The sequence below is a fragment of the Cryptomeria japonica genome, chromosome 5 (genome assembly GCF_030272615.1).
Source record: "Cryptomeria japonica chromosome 5, Sugi_1.0, whole genome shotgun sequence".
Classification (NCBI taxonomy): Eukaryota; Viridiplantae; Streptophyta; class Pinopsida; order Cupressales; family Cupressaceae; genus Cryptomeria; species Cryptomeria japonica.
In genome coordinates, this window is record NC_081409.1 from 174,651,248 (window position 1) to 174,666,426 (window position 15,179).

Here is a 15,179-nt window from a genome sequence, read left to right on the forward strand (position 1 = left end):
GTACTTGGATTGACTCAAGAATATACCTCTATCAGTTTGTGAAATCTACAATCCTAAAAAGAATTTTATTTCTCCAATCATAGACATTTCAAATTCTTACTGCATTTTAATAGAAAATTCTTTACATAATCCATCTTCTCCTCCAAAGATTATATTATCAACAAATACTTCTATAATCGAGATGTCATCATTATTTACTTTATAATATAAATTGTTGTCTGCATTTCCTTTAGTAAAACCAATCTTTAAAAGATACTTATCCAATCTTGCATACCAAGCTCTTGGAGCTTGTTTCACTCCATACAAAGCTTTTCTTAACCTACAAACCATATCATTGTCATCTTGTAAAGAAAATCCTTCAGGTTGTTCAATGTACACTTCCTCTCCAAGATCTCCATTTAAAAATGCACATTTAATATCCATTTGATGAACTTTGTAGTTCTTGTGTGCTGCAAAAGCCAAAAATAATCTGACTGCCTGAATTCTAGCTACCGGTGCAAAGGTTTCATTGTAATCAACTCCTTCCTTTTGAGAATATCCCTTACACACTAGTCTTGCTTTATTTCTGACAACCTTACCATCTTCATTAAGTTTGTTTCTAAAAACCCATTTGGTTCCAATTACATTTTTATCTTTAGGCCAGGGAACTAATGTCCAAGTGTTGTTTTTCTCAATCTGTTCTAATTCTTCTTCCATAGCTTTAATCCAAAATTTATCTTCACATGCGTCATTAACATATGATGGTTCAATTTGAGAAATAAGAAATACCTCTTCATTTGCCAATCTTCCTCTTATCATAACTCCTTTAAAATTGTTTCCAATTATCTAATCGTCAGAATGATTCAGTCTTACATGCTGGGGTGTCTTTGTTTGTTGTTGTTCCTCAGTTATAGTGGAATCCTTAGATGTTACCGAGGTAACTGGATCTTCATTCTGTACTGGTGGATTTAGTGTAGGTTCATTTGTCAAAATTTCTATTGCCGGTTCAAAGTCTATATACCTTGAAGTTCCTCTGAATTGTTCATCAATCTTTACATTTGTACTTTCAACAATTTTTTGCAATCTTTTGTTAAAACATCTATATGCCTTTCTCTTAGATGAATAACCAAGAAATATTCCTTCATCACTTCTAGGATCAAATTTGCTAATATACTCATCTCTTCTGATATAACATTTACTTCCAAAAATTCTGAAATACTTAAGAGTAGGAGTATTACCAAACCATAGTTCATGAGGGGTCTTACCAGTTTCACCTTTGATGTGAACTTTGTTGAATGTATAGACTGTTGTACTGACTACCTCTCTCTAATATACATGTGGTAGGTTTGCTTCTAATAACATACTTCTTGTTGCATCCTAGATAGTTCTATTTTTCCTTTCAATAACTCCATTCTGCTGTGGTGTCCGAGGTGCTGATAGTTGTCTTCTGATTCCATTCACTTCATAGAATGTATTAAATTCCTTAGGTGTAAATTCACCTCCTTGATCTGATCTTAAACATTTGATTTTCTTACCGGTTTCATTTTCAACAATTGCTTTGAACAGTTTGAACTTTCCCAGTGCTTCAGATTTTTCTCTAAGAAAAGTAACCCAACACATTCTAGAATAGTCATCAATGATTAGCATGAAATGTCTATCACCTTGTAAGATTTTAGTTCTAGTTGGACCACATAAATCAGTGTGAATTAAATCAAGAGCATTATTGGATTTTTTTGGAATACTTTTTAAAATAGCTCTAACTTGTTTTGCAAATTGACATTCCTTACATACTGTATTATAAGGTTTGATAATTTTAGGTAAATCTCTAACTACCTCAGTAGTACTGATCTTCACCATGCAATCAAAGTTTACATGACAGAGTCTCTTATGCCATAACTAAATTTCATCTATATGAGCAATCAAGCATGTTTTTTCACCGTTATTCAAATGAAAGATATTACCTCTAGTCTGATTACCAGTTGTAATTTCTAAACTAGTTCTATTCATGATTTTGCATTTTCCATTTTTTAATTGTAACTGAAATCCTTTCTCAAATAATTGACCAACACTCAAAATATTTTGCTTTAATCCTTCAACATAGTAAACATTGTCAATGTTATGCTTTCCATCAAGAGATATTGTACCCTTACCTTTGATTGAACAAGCTTTGTCATCTCCAAATCTCACTAAGCCTCCATTGTATTCTTGAAAGTTCAAGAATTTACTTTTGTCTCCTATCATATGATGTGAGCATCTTGAATCAATGATCCATTCATCCTTTACTTCAACTTTAGTTGCCAAGGCCTGTACTACCGATTGAGTAGTAGGTGTCGATTGATCTTCTATTATAGCAACAAAAACCCATCCATTGTCTACTGGATCCTCATCAGAATCATCAGTCACACCTTCATTAGCAATGTAAGAAGATTTGTCTTTATTCTTCTTAAATTTGTATCTCTGATATTCAGGGTTAGGCTTGTATGTTCTTCTAGCTTCTTCTCTTAGTCTAACATGTCTATCAGGGCATCTCGAAGCCATATGACCAATCTTATTATAGTTAAAACATTTAAAGGGTGCTTTACCTTCATACTTACTTCCAACTAGACCTTTAGGTATTTTCCTTGCAAATAGTGCTTCAAGTTCTTCAAGTTCTTCATTTTCTTTCCTTCTTTCTTCAAGTTCTCTTGCATAAAAGGCTTTCCAATCAGATTTGTCAAATGATGGAGCAGATGATGTTGATGCTTTAAAGGCCAAATTTGTCTTTATAGTAGCAACAGGACCAAATTCTTCAATTTCAAAAGTTGAAAGTTTCCCAATTAATATATCCCTAGTAACTGATGTATTAGGCATTGTTCTTAACCCATTCATAGCAGTGACTTTCATTTTATATGCCGGTGGCAATCCTCTTAAAATTTTTGAAACAATTTCATCTTCACTTAAGGTTCCTCCACAACATTTAATACCCAAAACAATCTCATTTACTCTTTCCATAAAAGAAGAAATCCTTTCATCTTCTTCCATTTTCAAATGTTCATACCTGACCCAGAAGCTTTCAAGTTTTGCAATTTTGACTATGGAATCTCCTTCATTCACTGTTTCCAAATGATCCCAAATAGCTTTAGTAGTAGACCTACCTAATAGTCCCATGATTTGTTGATCTGATAATGCACTCAAAAGTGCTTCTCTTGCTTTGCAATCATTTTCCTCATCTTTAGTCAAGTTGGGTGGAGTGGGTTGACTTTGAGTAGGAGCAGTAAAACCATTCTTTGTAACATCCTAGATGTCCTTTCCAATGCAATTTAGATGTGTCTCCATTCTGATGTTCCATATGCCATAGTTAGTTCCATCAAGTTTAGGACTGTCCTTCCTGAAATAATTAGTAGACATTGGATCTCCTCAAGCTGTTAAACTTCTACAAAAGAGGACTAAGCTCTGATACCAATTGTTAGGTCCCGGAGACAACTGAGAGAGGGGGGGTGAATCAGTTGTTAAATAAATTCAAACCAAAAACAACTTAACCAACTTAATGCTTAATATCGGTAAACCAGTTCAATATGTCGATAGACAGTTTTAATAGTTAATTGCTATACCGGTAAGGATTAGTGCATGAAACATAAACACAAAGTCATCCACAACACATATCACCAATATTTGTAAGTGGAAACCCTACAAGGGGAAAAACCACGGTGGGAAACCTTACCCACAATCAAATGATACTACTGTAGATAGTAAATGTACATAAATGGGGTCTGCACATGCAGAAAGGCCAAGCGCCTAGAGCTCACTACTCAATCACAAAATGGGAGTCACACTGACTAAAGTTGGATGGTTAAATCCAATAAGAATGTACTGCACAAAATAGCATCTTCGTATGCTAGATTCAGTACCGCTGTAGTTCTGATTGTCTTCACTAAAACCCTCCTTAAATCTTCAAATGATGTCTGTGTGTATAGCTCTTCTTATTCTCACATATACCTTCACACAATCCTTTTTCGCATTCAACACTTGATCTTACAAATAAGATATAACATTTATACCATAACCTAAGACCAATTTTAGTAAGTCGGCTCTACAAGATATTATAATAATTTTTTTTTACAAACAATTCAATATCCAATGCAATAACCGATTGAACATTTTGGCTTAATGCATTTACAACAATAATTAATCATCTCCATAGCGTGCCATGCTGATTTGGAAAAGATAAACCTGCCAGTGTAACCTTCCACCTATTTGCCGGTAACAGCAAATATGCAAATGCTAATGTACCAATAAACAAAACTCCAAAACAAAGTGTTCCCACAATGTCTTCAACATGACCAAGTGTTTTCCATATCATTCCAAGTGCCGGTGATCATTATATCTTCCCGGTGTACCAGATACCGGTGACTATGCATGAGTCACTTGCTTGCCGGTGAATGTTGTTGATTCTCCAAAGTGGTAGAGTTTTATTAGGCTTTGACATCAATGATAAAACCATACCAAAATACCAACAGTTATTAAGCAGGTTGGATTGACCCGTGAGATCAGAGAACATCTCTTTACTTAATAATCTTTGAAATAAGATACCTCTTCTTTAGCAATATCCCCTGGGTCATTTGGGTAACCCCGGATTCGCCTCTAATATGTGTTATTTTGTCAATCCTATTTCTAGATTTTGTAGTAGCATGAAATTTTTTTGTGTTTTGATCTCCTTCATAAATCCAAGTTGCTTTGGACTTCTGCCTCCAAAATATTTCCTCCTTAGTGAGAATATCCTCATATTTATGGAGCAACTCCTTTTCTAGTAAGAAACTATTTTAATTCATTCATTCCTTTATGACTGTATCATTGAGAAGGGCCAAGGAAGATTCTATGTCCTTAGATGTGAAGATATCACCAAACCTATCCTTATTCCAATGAAAAAGTTTCCTCTTAATATATTTAATATTGGTTACAAATAGTAAAGCTTTGATCCCAAAACATCCACCTCTTTCCAGCATATTTCTACATTCTCCTAAAATGAATCATTTTTCATCCATATTTTCTCAAATTTGAAAGTGTGCCTCTTAGGTTTTAAGTCCTCTTCAATGGTTAATTGCACCAAAAAAATGGTCTGAGCCTGAAATGGGAAGGAGGGAGGTCTTGAGAAGATAATGAAATTCCAAGATATTACCTTTGAAGAGGAACCTATCTAACATTTTTGCAATATTGTTGAAACCCTACCTTCTGTTATTCCAGGTGAAGGTACCATTATCGGTATTGATGTCCATCATATTATGAAAATTGATCCAATTCCTAAAATTTACTAGAGCTTGGGGTTAGCTTCTTAGTCCTCCCAATTTTTCTGAGAGGTCAGCTATAGCATTGAATTCCCCCCCCTTAAAAAACAATTCCATTCTAGGTGCAATGTTAACAACCGACCAACTTCATTCCATACTATTAGCTTCTCATTTGTAGGTATAGGGCCATAAATATTGAAGAGGATGAAGTTCAAATTGCAACTAAGATGTTTGATAGAGAAATACATCCAAAATTTATTGCTTGAGATATTATTAATTGTAATCCTTCTAGGATCCCAGATGATACCCAGACCCCCTAAGGCTCCTTTCGTAGGTATCACTTCCCACTCTAGGTAGCCTAATTCTTTTTCAAAATTTTCAATCTCAGATTGATTAAGCTTGGTCTCCTAGACTAAGCTTAAATCTACTTTAGAGGTGAGGATGAAATTATTTATAATGTGTTGATTGTTAGGGGCAATTAGGCCCCCAATATTCCACGTAATGATCTTTATGGCTGAGTGAGAAGGTACATCCCCTTTCCTACATTCAAAATCAAGGTTATTTTAACCTACCCAACTACTTCTCTCTCCATATTTCTAAGTTCAATTATAGATTTCCTACCTCTCTTCTTCAAGGATGAACCATGATCTAGTTTAGACTTTCCTTCTAGAAGCAATTACCTAGCTCCAACTTACTTCCACCTATGGCTCCATCATCACCCTGTAGAGGTTGATCTTCTTCCAATTATACCTCTCCAACATCCTCTTCCAAAGTCGTGAATTGTTCAAAGAGGCACTCAACCCAAAAACCTAAATCTCTAATCTCATCCAGAGTTGGGCAATTAACTACTTTATGTTCTAGATCTATATGTTGATCCAATAAATCCAATAGCTCCTCACACCCGCTTTGAATTCCTCTGCTCCTATCAAAAGTTTTTATAATTCTGCTCTAATGTTAGAGATCACTTTCCTCATATCCCTATTCTTAGAGTAATTAATACTTATTCTCGTACTACAAACCCCCACAACACTATTTACATGTCCTAAATTCTCATCTACTATGGGAGATGTCTTAACTAGTGGTGAAGAGGGAATGCCATTTGGTCCCATTTAGGAAGTCTTATTAATCTTGGGGAATCTTGGATACTTACTATTGAATTAGGATTTTCTGACTCTTGACTATCATTTCTTTCATTGTGGGAGCCCTAGAGGATGACTAACATTCTACAAAATTCAAATTCAGTTTTCCCCTACTATCTGAGCTCGAAGCAAAGTCCTTATAATCAGAGACTTTCTCACTATCCTGTGGGTTGCATAGGAAGATATTAGAGGTGTTGACTTCACCCTCATAAAATAAGAAGGATATACACCAACTTCCCTTCTCAATAATTAACTCGATTGGGTTCAAATTTGGGGTTTCAGAGTCGAATTGTATAAGGATCTTTATATATTTTGCCAAATCCTTATACAAGCCTTCTACTCCTAATAAGACTCCTAATTGCGAGCCTATAAAATCCATAGTTTTAGGGCAATGGAATTCTATCAGCAAAGGGCCTATATTTATCCATTTCACAACTTTCTTGGCTTGGAAAGTTTTGGGATTAAAGTTCGACATCCAATCAAAACATTTAAAGACATATCCTTCTATCAATTTTACTTCACACTCTTAAAATTTCTTCTTTAATATTCAAATTAGCACAAGTGATGAAGTTAAAACCTAGGTTGGTAATACTTACCTGATTGGAGAATTCCTTCTTCCACCATTATTTCATTTCATCAAAGATCTAATGTTGCCCATTCCAAAAAGCAATAATAACCTTATTGTAAAAGAAGTCACAGTAATCATGCAGGAGGTCCGAAGGTAATTTAATGCCTTTCCTATTCAGTTGCTTATCGAGAATTACATCTTGGCCAAAAGTGGCTATCACCAGGGGCAAATATATTTTATCTTTTTTAAATGGTTGATTAGATGGAAAATTCCTGTGAGAGTTGGAGAAAACCCTAGGGATACTGCATTTACCGCCTGCCAGTGAGAATTTTACCATCGTGGCAGAAAACCATATTGTACTGATTTTAACCATCTATCATTAAGAATATTTCTATAATCATGGACTTTCCTCACAGAGCAATCAACAATGCTGAATGAGTTGGAGAGAGATGATAGGAAAAAAGCATATTTGGTGCCACTCAGAAGAGGTCTGCCCTTATTGTCTAAACTTCAAGCATTGGCAGCCAAAGATAGCCTTTGAGAGTTCCTATGCATATTGGCTTTTTTTCCCAGAACCACCCAACACTCTACTTCCTCATCACTTTGTGTGGGAGCGGTTTTGACTGCGAGGAACTTCAAAATCTACATTTTTCATATGAGAGCTAATTTTTTGATATGGAATAATATTTCATATTTTTTAATAACAACAAATATAAATAAAAATAAAAATACAATTTTTTTCATTGATTTTTAATATTATTTATGATTTTATACATAATTCTATTTATTAATTGATATGTTTAGTTATTCATTCCTTTTACATTTCTTTTGATTTAGAATACGTAGACCCTTTCTCTCTCTCAAATTTATTTACAAAATCTTTACACATACATACATACATACAATGCTTATATTTTCATTATTTTATCTATAAATATTTTATTATTTTTATGCATCTATATATGTGTATATTTTCAACCTCATTATACACATAATTTCTTGCTTACTCTTTATTTTATTTTCTTTCTTCTATAGTTTGATTTTTATAAAATGTTCATATATATATATGATCATATACAACTACTTGATATTAAATTATGAAATAAATATATGTATATATTATCATTGTTATGTGTATATGAATATATATGTTTATATTATCATTGTTATGTGTATATGAATATATATGTATATATGTATAATTGTATACAACCTTTTACTTTCATATATATTTATCTTATACATACATACTCAAATATACTTAAGAAATATTTATTTATATGATTATATTTTAGTAAAGATATATTGAATATTTTATTCTTATATATTTTCATTCATTCTCTTTCTTCATCCTCTTTCACTCTTATTTGGTCTATAATTTCCTCAACCCTAATTGTTTTAATGTTTTTGAAGATGCAATCTAAACTTTCACTTTCCTCTCCCTATTGATGGATTCCTATGTGTAATCAAAATTATCATTTAAAAAATGTATACAATTGATTTGAAAGAAATTATTTCATCATTTTCTTTTGTGTATAATATGAGAATTTATGTTTTGTCATTTGAAATATCTACACTCTAAATAAAATTATATTTTTAGCATAAACTACATGTATAATTCTCTTATTAATTTGTAATAATTGTGATGGAACTTTAAAAATTATTATTGTGTAGTGTGTAAATGATAGGAAAAATCCCAATGACAAGAATAATATATTTACTTGCCTTACAATTATTGTATATCTACTCTAAAAGGAAAATGAATGGTATACTCTAATTAAATTTCATGTAAAAGAAAAAGGTTGATACAATTTGAAGCCATTTGTTGGTGTGTTTAAACAACAAAAAGAGACAGAGGTAGAGAGGAGCCTTACTCAAAAATTATTTCATTTTAGAGACTTACAATTGTAAATTTTTTAATTTTATTTTTTTGTGGAAAATTCAATTTTTCATAATTACACAACAATTATGGAATAACATGAATCTCTTAGTAGATTTGACATCATCTTAAAAAAATAGAAAGGATAAATTAGAGGTATGGAGCTCATAATATCTTGATTATAAGACCATAGCTAAGAACTACTAATGCAATAGTAGCTATTTAAACAAAAAGATGAGAATAGATAAAATGAAAGTACATCTAATTAATCGTTTTCCTTTTTTTCAAGATTTTTGAACTACGATTATTTTATATGGTCAGAAGAAGTCTATTAAATGTGCACGATGGAACACCTTTTCTTCATCTTCCCCTTTGGAGGATTCTTTCAAGAGATTAATTTGAGATATATATGAATAAAGAGTCTAGTCCCTCCATAAATGGATGGTGTAACTCTTTTATTACAAAGTTTCAAAAAGAAAACATCCAAGCATATTCTTTTTTCAATTACTTTATTTATCAAAACCACTAACAATTGTCCTTTGGTCTACTGGTGAAGTTGAAAGGCTCTAAATGAGCCCACCAGGGATCAAGTCTTGTTGAGTGCAAGGCTCCGACATCATAAGGGATGGGGCCGAGATCGTGCCCTCGACAGGCTATCATGCTTATAAGTCTAGACCTCCATCGAAAAAAAATAAAAAAATCACTAACAATCCTCATTTTTTGTAGTGGCAAATTAATTTGAACTTGAAGACAAGGAATATATCCCTCTACTTGAAATCACTCAATAGATTCCTAATGTCATTTAAACTAATGCAAGTCATCCAAATAGGGACAAATGAAAAGGAGATGACTAATAATCTACATGAATGCATTGCACTTTCATGCCTACTAATTTTTCTATAGTATTTATGAATGATTTATATTTCAATGCTATGCAGTATTATATATTATGATTTGGTAATGAAATACTTATATTTTGGATTTTTCCACTCTCTTATGTAATGATCATGAAATGTGACTAGAAATATAAATGCTTGCCTTTTGGAGGTTGTTTTTGCCATATATATTAACAAAGTAGTAAATTATATATTGGTTGTTAAGTTAATATTTTTGGTTTATAGGTGAGGTTCGAATCATGAAAATAATTGGTGTATGTAATGGGTAAATGGCAGGAATGATCCCAACGACAAGAGATGCATCGCCGCTTGCCTAGTGAATGTTGTATACCAACTCGAAAAGGGCAAGGAAAAGGAAGAAATGGCCAATGAATGTTGCAAACTGCTTGAATTCAAGGTATATGAAAAAATAATGGAAACAAGAGGAGGTCAAGAGGTCATATTTGGAGCTGTTTTCCAGTGGGTTGGAAAAAGCAGAAGAGGCAAAGATGAAGGGAAGCCTCCCTCAGAAGTTGTTGCCTTCAGAGGTACAATCCCTAAAGGAAAGGATTTTCTCCACAATTGGAAAGCAGCCAATGCATGCCACAAATCAATTAGCAGAGGTGACATTGGCTTACAGTACTTGCAAAGGTGTATTAAGAGGCATGGGCCTCACAACATTTGGATTGTTGGCCACTCACTGGGAGCTGCTATTGCAACAGTTGCTGCAAGAAAAATGGGGAAAGAAGAGAGAAATAAAATGGAGGCACATCTATTCAATCCTCCCTTTCTTTCCCCAAGACTTCCTGAGCTGACATTCTTTGAAATGGTTGGAAGAAATTTAGCAGCTGTTCGTGATATATGGCGTTCTCTTGGTTTTGGTGCACCTAATGCGTTGGATTTTATGATGATAGATGATGAGAAATTGTGTGCGTTATATAATGATTTCATTGGGGTTAGCGGCTGGAACCCCAACATATATGTCGGAAAGAATGACCCCGTTTCCTGCTCTTACATCCGCTATTTTGAGGTGATGGGAGCTATGTACAAGGACAAAAGCAAACCCCTTCACGAGCGCATGAAGTACCTCTTCAGTTTTGAAGTAGCCCAAGAGACAACACCCGTGCATTTGCTCCCCTCTGCGAATCTGTTTGTCAAAGACTCGGGAATTTTCCACCCTCTGGAAAATCATTGTCTTCGCCAATGGTGGTCGAGGAACATCAATCTTAAGGTCAAGGCATATGTCGCTCCGGTTAATGCCCCGCGCACTCAAACTTGAGGGGAAGAAATATGGTCCCTAGTACTATGCTACACAGTTCTAAGACACTTATTATCGGAATTATATATATTTTGAATATTTTATTATATTATATGTTATAATCTGGTTGTGTTATTTTTTTTTAAATCTTTTGATTTTCTTTTCTTGGATGATCATGGAATGTGATTAGTAATATAATTTTATGTTTTGTAATTTTATGTTTTTCCTCTCTAATTTTCATTAAATCTTGAGTTTTATGGGCTTAGTGCATGGACAAGGGGTGTATTTTGGGGAAACTGTTTAATAGTTTATGAAGATGAATAGTTATAGTTTATAATAAAATTTGGATTTTTTATTGCTTAAATAAACATTGAATTTGGTAAAAATAGTTTTTCTAAATGCTTTTTTTTGGGGGGGGTTATAAAAGATAAATTCATATTATATTAGAAAACTGAAAAAGTTATATAAACATTTTTTATATAACAATAGTTGTCTTTAAAGTCTAGAGATTAAAAATCCAAAGAGGCTTCTTACAGAGGCATCCCTTGGAAGCCTCAAAGGAGAAAAGAAAACAAAAAAAGGGCAAGAACAATACAGGAAACTACATAAGCTTGAATCGTGGAGAAGAAGTGAAAGAAGTTTGTGAGCTATGTGCTAAAGAAAGATATCATCAATCTATAACACTCTGTCTACAATCAACATCAAAAGCCCATTTAACCAAACAATCAACAACAACATTCCACTCTTGAGGAATATGAATAATTGAGGCAAAATCAAAATTTCAAACCAGACAAAGATTTTGAGCTGCATAAAGAGGTAGCTTCTAGGAAAACAAATGATTTTTCTCATTATTCAAAAGGAAAATCAAAACCATTGAATCCATCTCAAAAATAACCTTCTTCCAACATAGCTCAAAAGCATTCTCCATAGCTACTAATACAACATTCAAACATTCATGTGAGTATTTGTAGCAATGCCCGTAGCTAAAGAAAAATAGAAGTAAATTGACCTAGTACTATCCCTTTCAATTCAACTAATCCTTTAAGATCCTTGACTACCTCATGAAGAGGCATTAGTATTAATCTTATAGAATCTTAAAAGAGGAAGACACAATTTGCAACTTTATTCACTTTACTTGGAGATCTAACCTTAGATTTTAGGTTAGTTTAGAAACCACTTGAAATCCAAATTTTGAAAAATTAGATTAATAGAAGAATAAACAATAAAAACTAAAGATCACTTTTCTTGGAAGGCTTCTTTTAGAGAGTTTGGAATCATTTTCAACATATATCCAATTTAAGACTTTCGAATCCTTGAAAAATTACACATTTTTTTCTTCATCAAAATTCATGAGAATATGAAAGCGGGTCCTATGTGTAATACCCTAAAAATGGTCATCTAAATCATGAGCCCCTAATCTCGACAACATCACCAAGGTCTTAACCAAAGGCAATTAAATCAATCTCGAGCACACAATTAATTCATTAATCATCCAATGTCACATGGCAAAATCAATCACTCAATATTAATTAAATATTTATTTAATTAATTAAATCATTCCACGTAAATCACTTTAAATAATTATCTTATTTATTTTATTAAATATCCTAGCATATTTAATTAAATAAATCAATTTGCCATTAAATCATCAAAAAGAGGAATTAATTTAATTAAATAAATCAAATTGCCATAAATCTTCAAAAAAGGAAACAAATCAAGAAAAAAGAATTAATTCAATTAAATAAATCAAGTGAGCACAAATCTTCAAAAATGGAAGTAAATCAAAAAAAGGAATTGATGGACCAAAAAAGGAATAAAATTTGAGAAAATAAATCCATTGGAGATAATATTGAAAAAACACAAATTAAAAATTCATAGATAATCTCAAAGAAAGCAATTAAAACAATTAAATATTAAAATTGAATGAAATAGATAATAAATCAGTTTTTTCTGATTTTATCTTAATTTTAGTTCAATTTCTTTTAAATCAGTTTTTTCTTGATTTAATCTTGATTTTAGTTCAATTTCCTTTAAAACTGAGAAAAGCATCCAATCACATCAATTCACCTGGATTGTGCTTCCTCTTAGAAAATCTTGACCTCTCATCATCATTTGATCTCAACCGTTGGTTTCTTTTTGAATTTTCTATAAATTCAGGCTCATCTCTCATTCAAAGGGAGGATGGAGAATATATTGTTGTTATACTGTTTTTGCTCTAGACTCATTGAGATATATTGCATATTAATTATTTCATATATGATTAAATCATTTAGCTTAATATTGCTTAAATCTTGGTAGATCAATATTGCATCCATCTAGCATTCATCATGCTTATATAGATTAAATCCTTCATCTTGATGTTGTCTAGTCACTGGTATTGCTAAATAATCTAAGAGCAATCTTATACTCTCATCTTTTAGAAGGCAATGGGTCGATTTGTTATGGTTTATTATTCATTCATTATATCTGACTAACCATGCATGTAATGACTTGATATAAGTGTTGTGTATTGCAAATACAGATACAGGTCCACTTTTCACACACACATTTCTGGCACCCACCGTGGGGCTCGAACCCACAAATACAAGATTTCTAATGTTTTTTGATCAAATTTAATGTTTTATTTTTATAACTAATAAAAATGTGTTAAATTTGCAAATAAAAATCTTTCTTTTTTATTGTTCTTCTATGATAGTCAAAAATGGTCTCGGTTTGGAGAGTATAACGTTTTATTGAACCGTTGGATCTTAATAAATTTTGGATATGTTGTTTAAAATCAAGTTATCTCTAGGTTCATTGAAGGGATTTTCCTAAATATTTTTGGTTGTAAAGTTATGGTTGACAGAGTGCAGGACTGTCATTTTACTCATTCTTCTATGACAGTCAAAAAAGGTCTCGGTTTGGAGAGCATAACTTTTTATTGAGCCGTTGGATCTCAATAAAAATTTTATATGTTGTTTAAAATAAATTTATTTATAGGTTAACAAAAGGGATTTTCCTAAAGATTTTTTTTTTTAAAGTTATGGTTGACAGAGTGCAGGACTGTCATTTTACTCATTCTTCTATGACAGTCAAACATGGTCTTGGTTTGGAGAGCATAACTTTTTATTTAACCGTTGGATCATAACCAAGTTTTGATATGTTGTTTAAACTCACGTTTCATATAGTTTAACCGAAGGGATTGTCCTAAATATGTTTGGTTTGAAAGTTATGATTGACAGAGTGCAAGAATGCCATTTTACTTATTCTTTTGTGATAGTAAAAAATGGTCTCAGTTCAGAGGGCATAACTTTTTATTGAACCGTTGGATCTAAATCAAATTTTAATATGTTTTGTAAAACCAATTTTTCCATATTTCCAGTAAAGAGATTTTCTAAATTATTTCTGGTTAAGAAGTTATAAATGATAGAGTGCAGTACTATCAAAAATTGTCATAACTAGGATAGTCATAAAATGGAAATTCTTGTTAGATTAGTTTAATTTACAGTTTACATGATAGAATTTTCTTTTGATGATTTTTTTTATGTTATTTTGGCAACTAATTTTGGGCTTTTAATGTTTGTAAGATGTTTTTCAAAGAATCTATCAATCAAACATACGCTTGCCAAAGAATCAAGAAGAAAATGACTACTAACATATTGGTTTTGCAGGTTGCCTAAGGAGAATCGACTAAACATTGTGTATTCATTTAGTATTTTCTTAGGAACTTAAATTTCTATCTGGTTAAAGAATAAATTTGTCTTTCATGTTTTTAGAAAAATCTAAGAGGTAGGAGAGTATGCTCTTGTCTTATATAGACAATCAGAAATCTAGACCCTCGAAGCTTTTTTCTAATTTTTGAGATTTGTGTACCTTTAGTAGGCCTGTCACAGTGGGAAAAAGTAATCACCCTGTGAGAATGACCCAAGTGAGTACAACTGGACCTGAGCATTCCAACTCACTATAATAAATAGGCCTCTGGTGATTAAAGTCTCAGAGGATGGGATTATTTGAGTTTTCTCTTTGAGATCTCTCACATCGAGCATTTTGTATGGCCTCGTGGTCTTAATCACCTTTACGTGACTACATCTTGTTTCGGTACCATGTCGGGCTATAGGCCTCAATCATGCTTGAGTGACTTCAAGGGGTAATTTCAAATGGAATTCCTAACTAAGAACTATAAGATAGAAGCTACCTAATTCACCTCCGAAAGGTTGATAATCTTTGTGCAAGAGAGATAG

General features: G+C 32.5%; 1 protein-coding gene across 1 annotated transcript in view; it reads left to right on the plus strand.

Moving 5' to 3' along the window:
- The window catches only part of LOC131073268 (GDSL esterase/lipase At4g10955), a 32,190-nt gene extending 21,183 nt beyond the window's left edge, over window positions 1–11,007 (plus strand). The window contains exon 2 of the mRNA XM_058009675.2: window positions 9,999–11,007. Coding sequence (XP_057865658.2) covers window positions 9,999–10,980 — 982 coding nt within the window. The 3' untranslated portion in view covers window positions 10,981–11,007. The remainder of the gene's footprint in view (window positions 1–9,998) is intronic.
- Window positions 11,008–15,179: the final 4,172 nt, after the last annotated feature.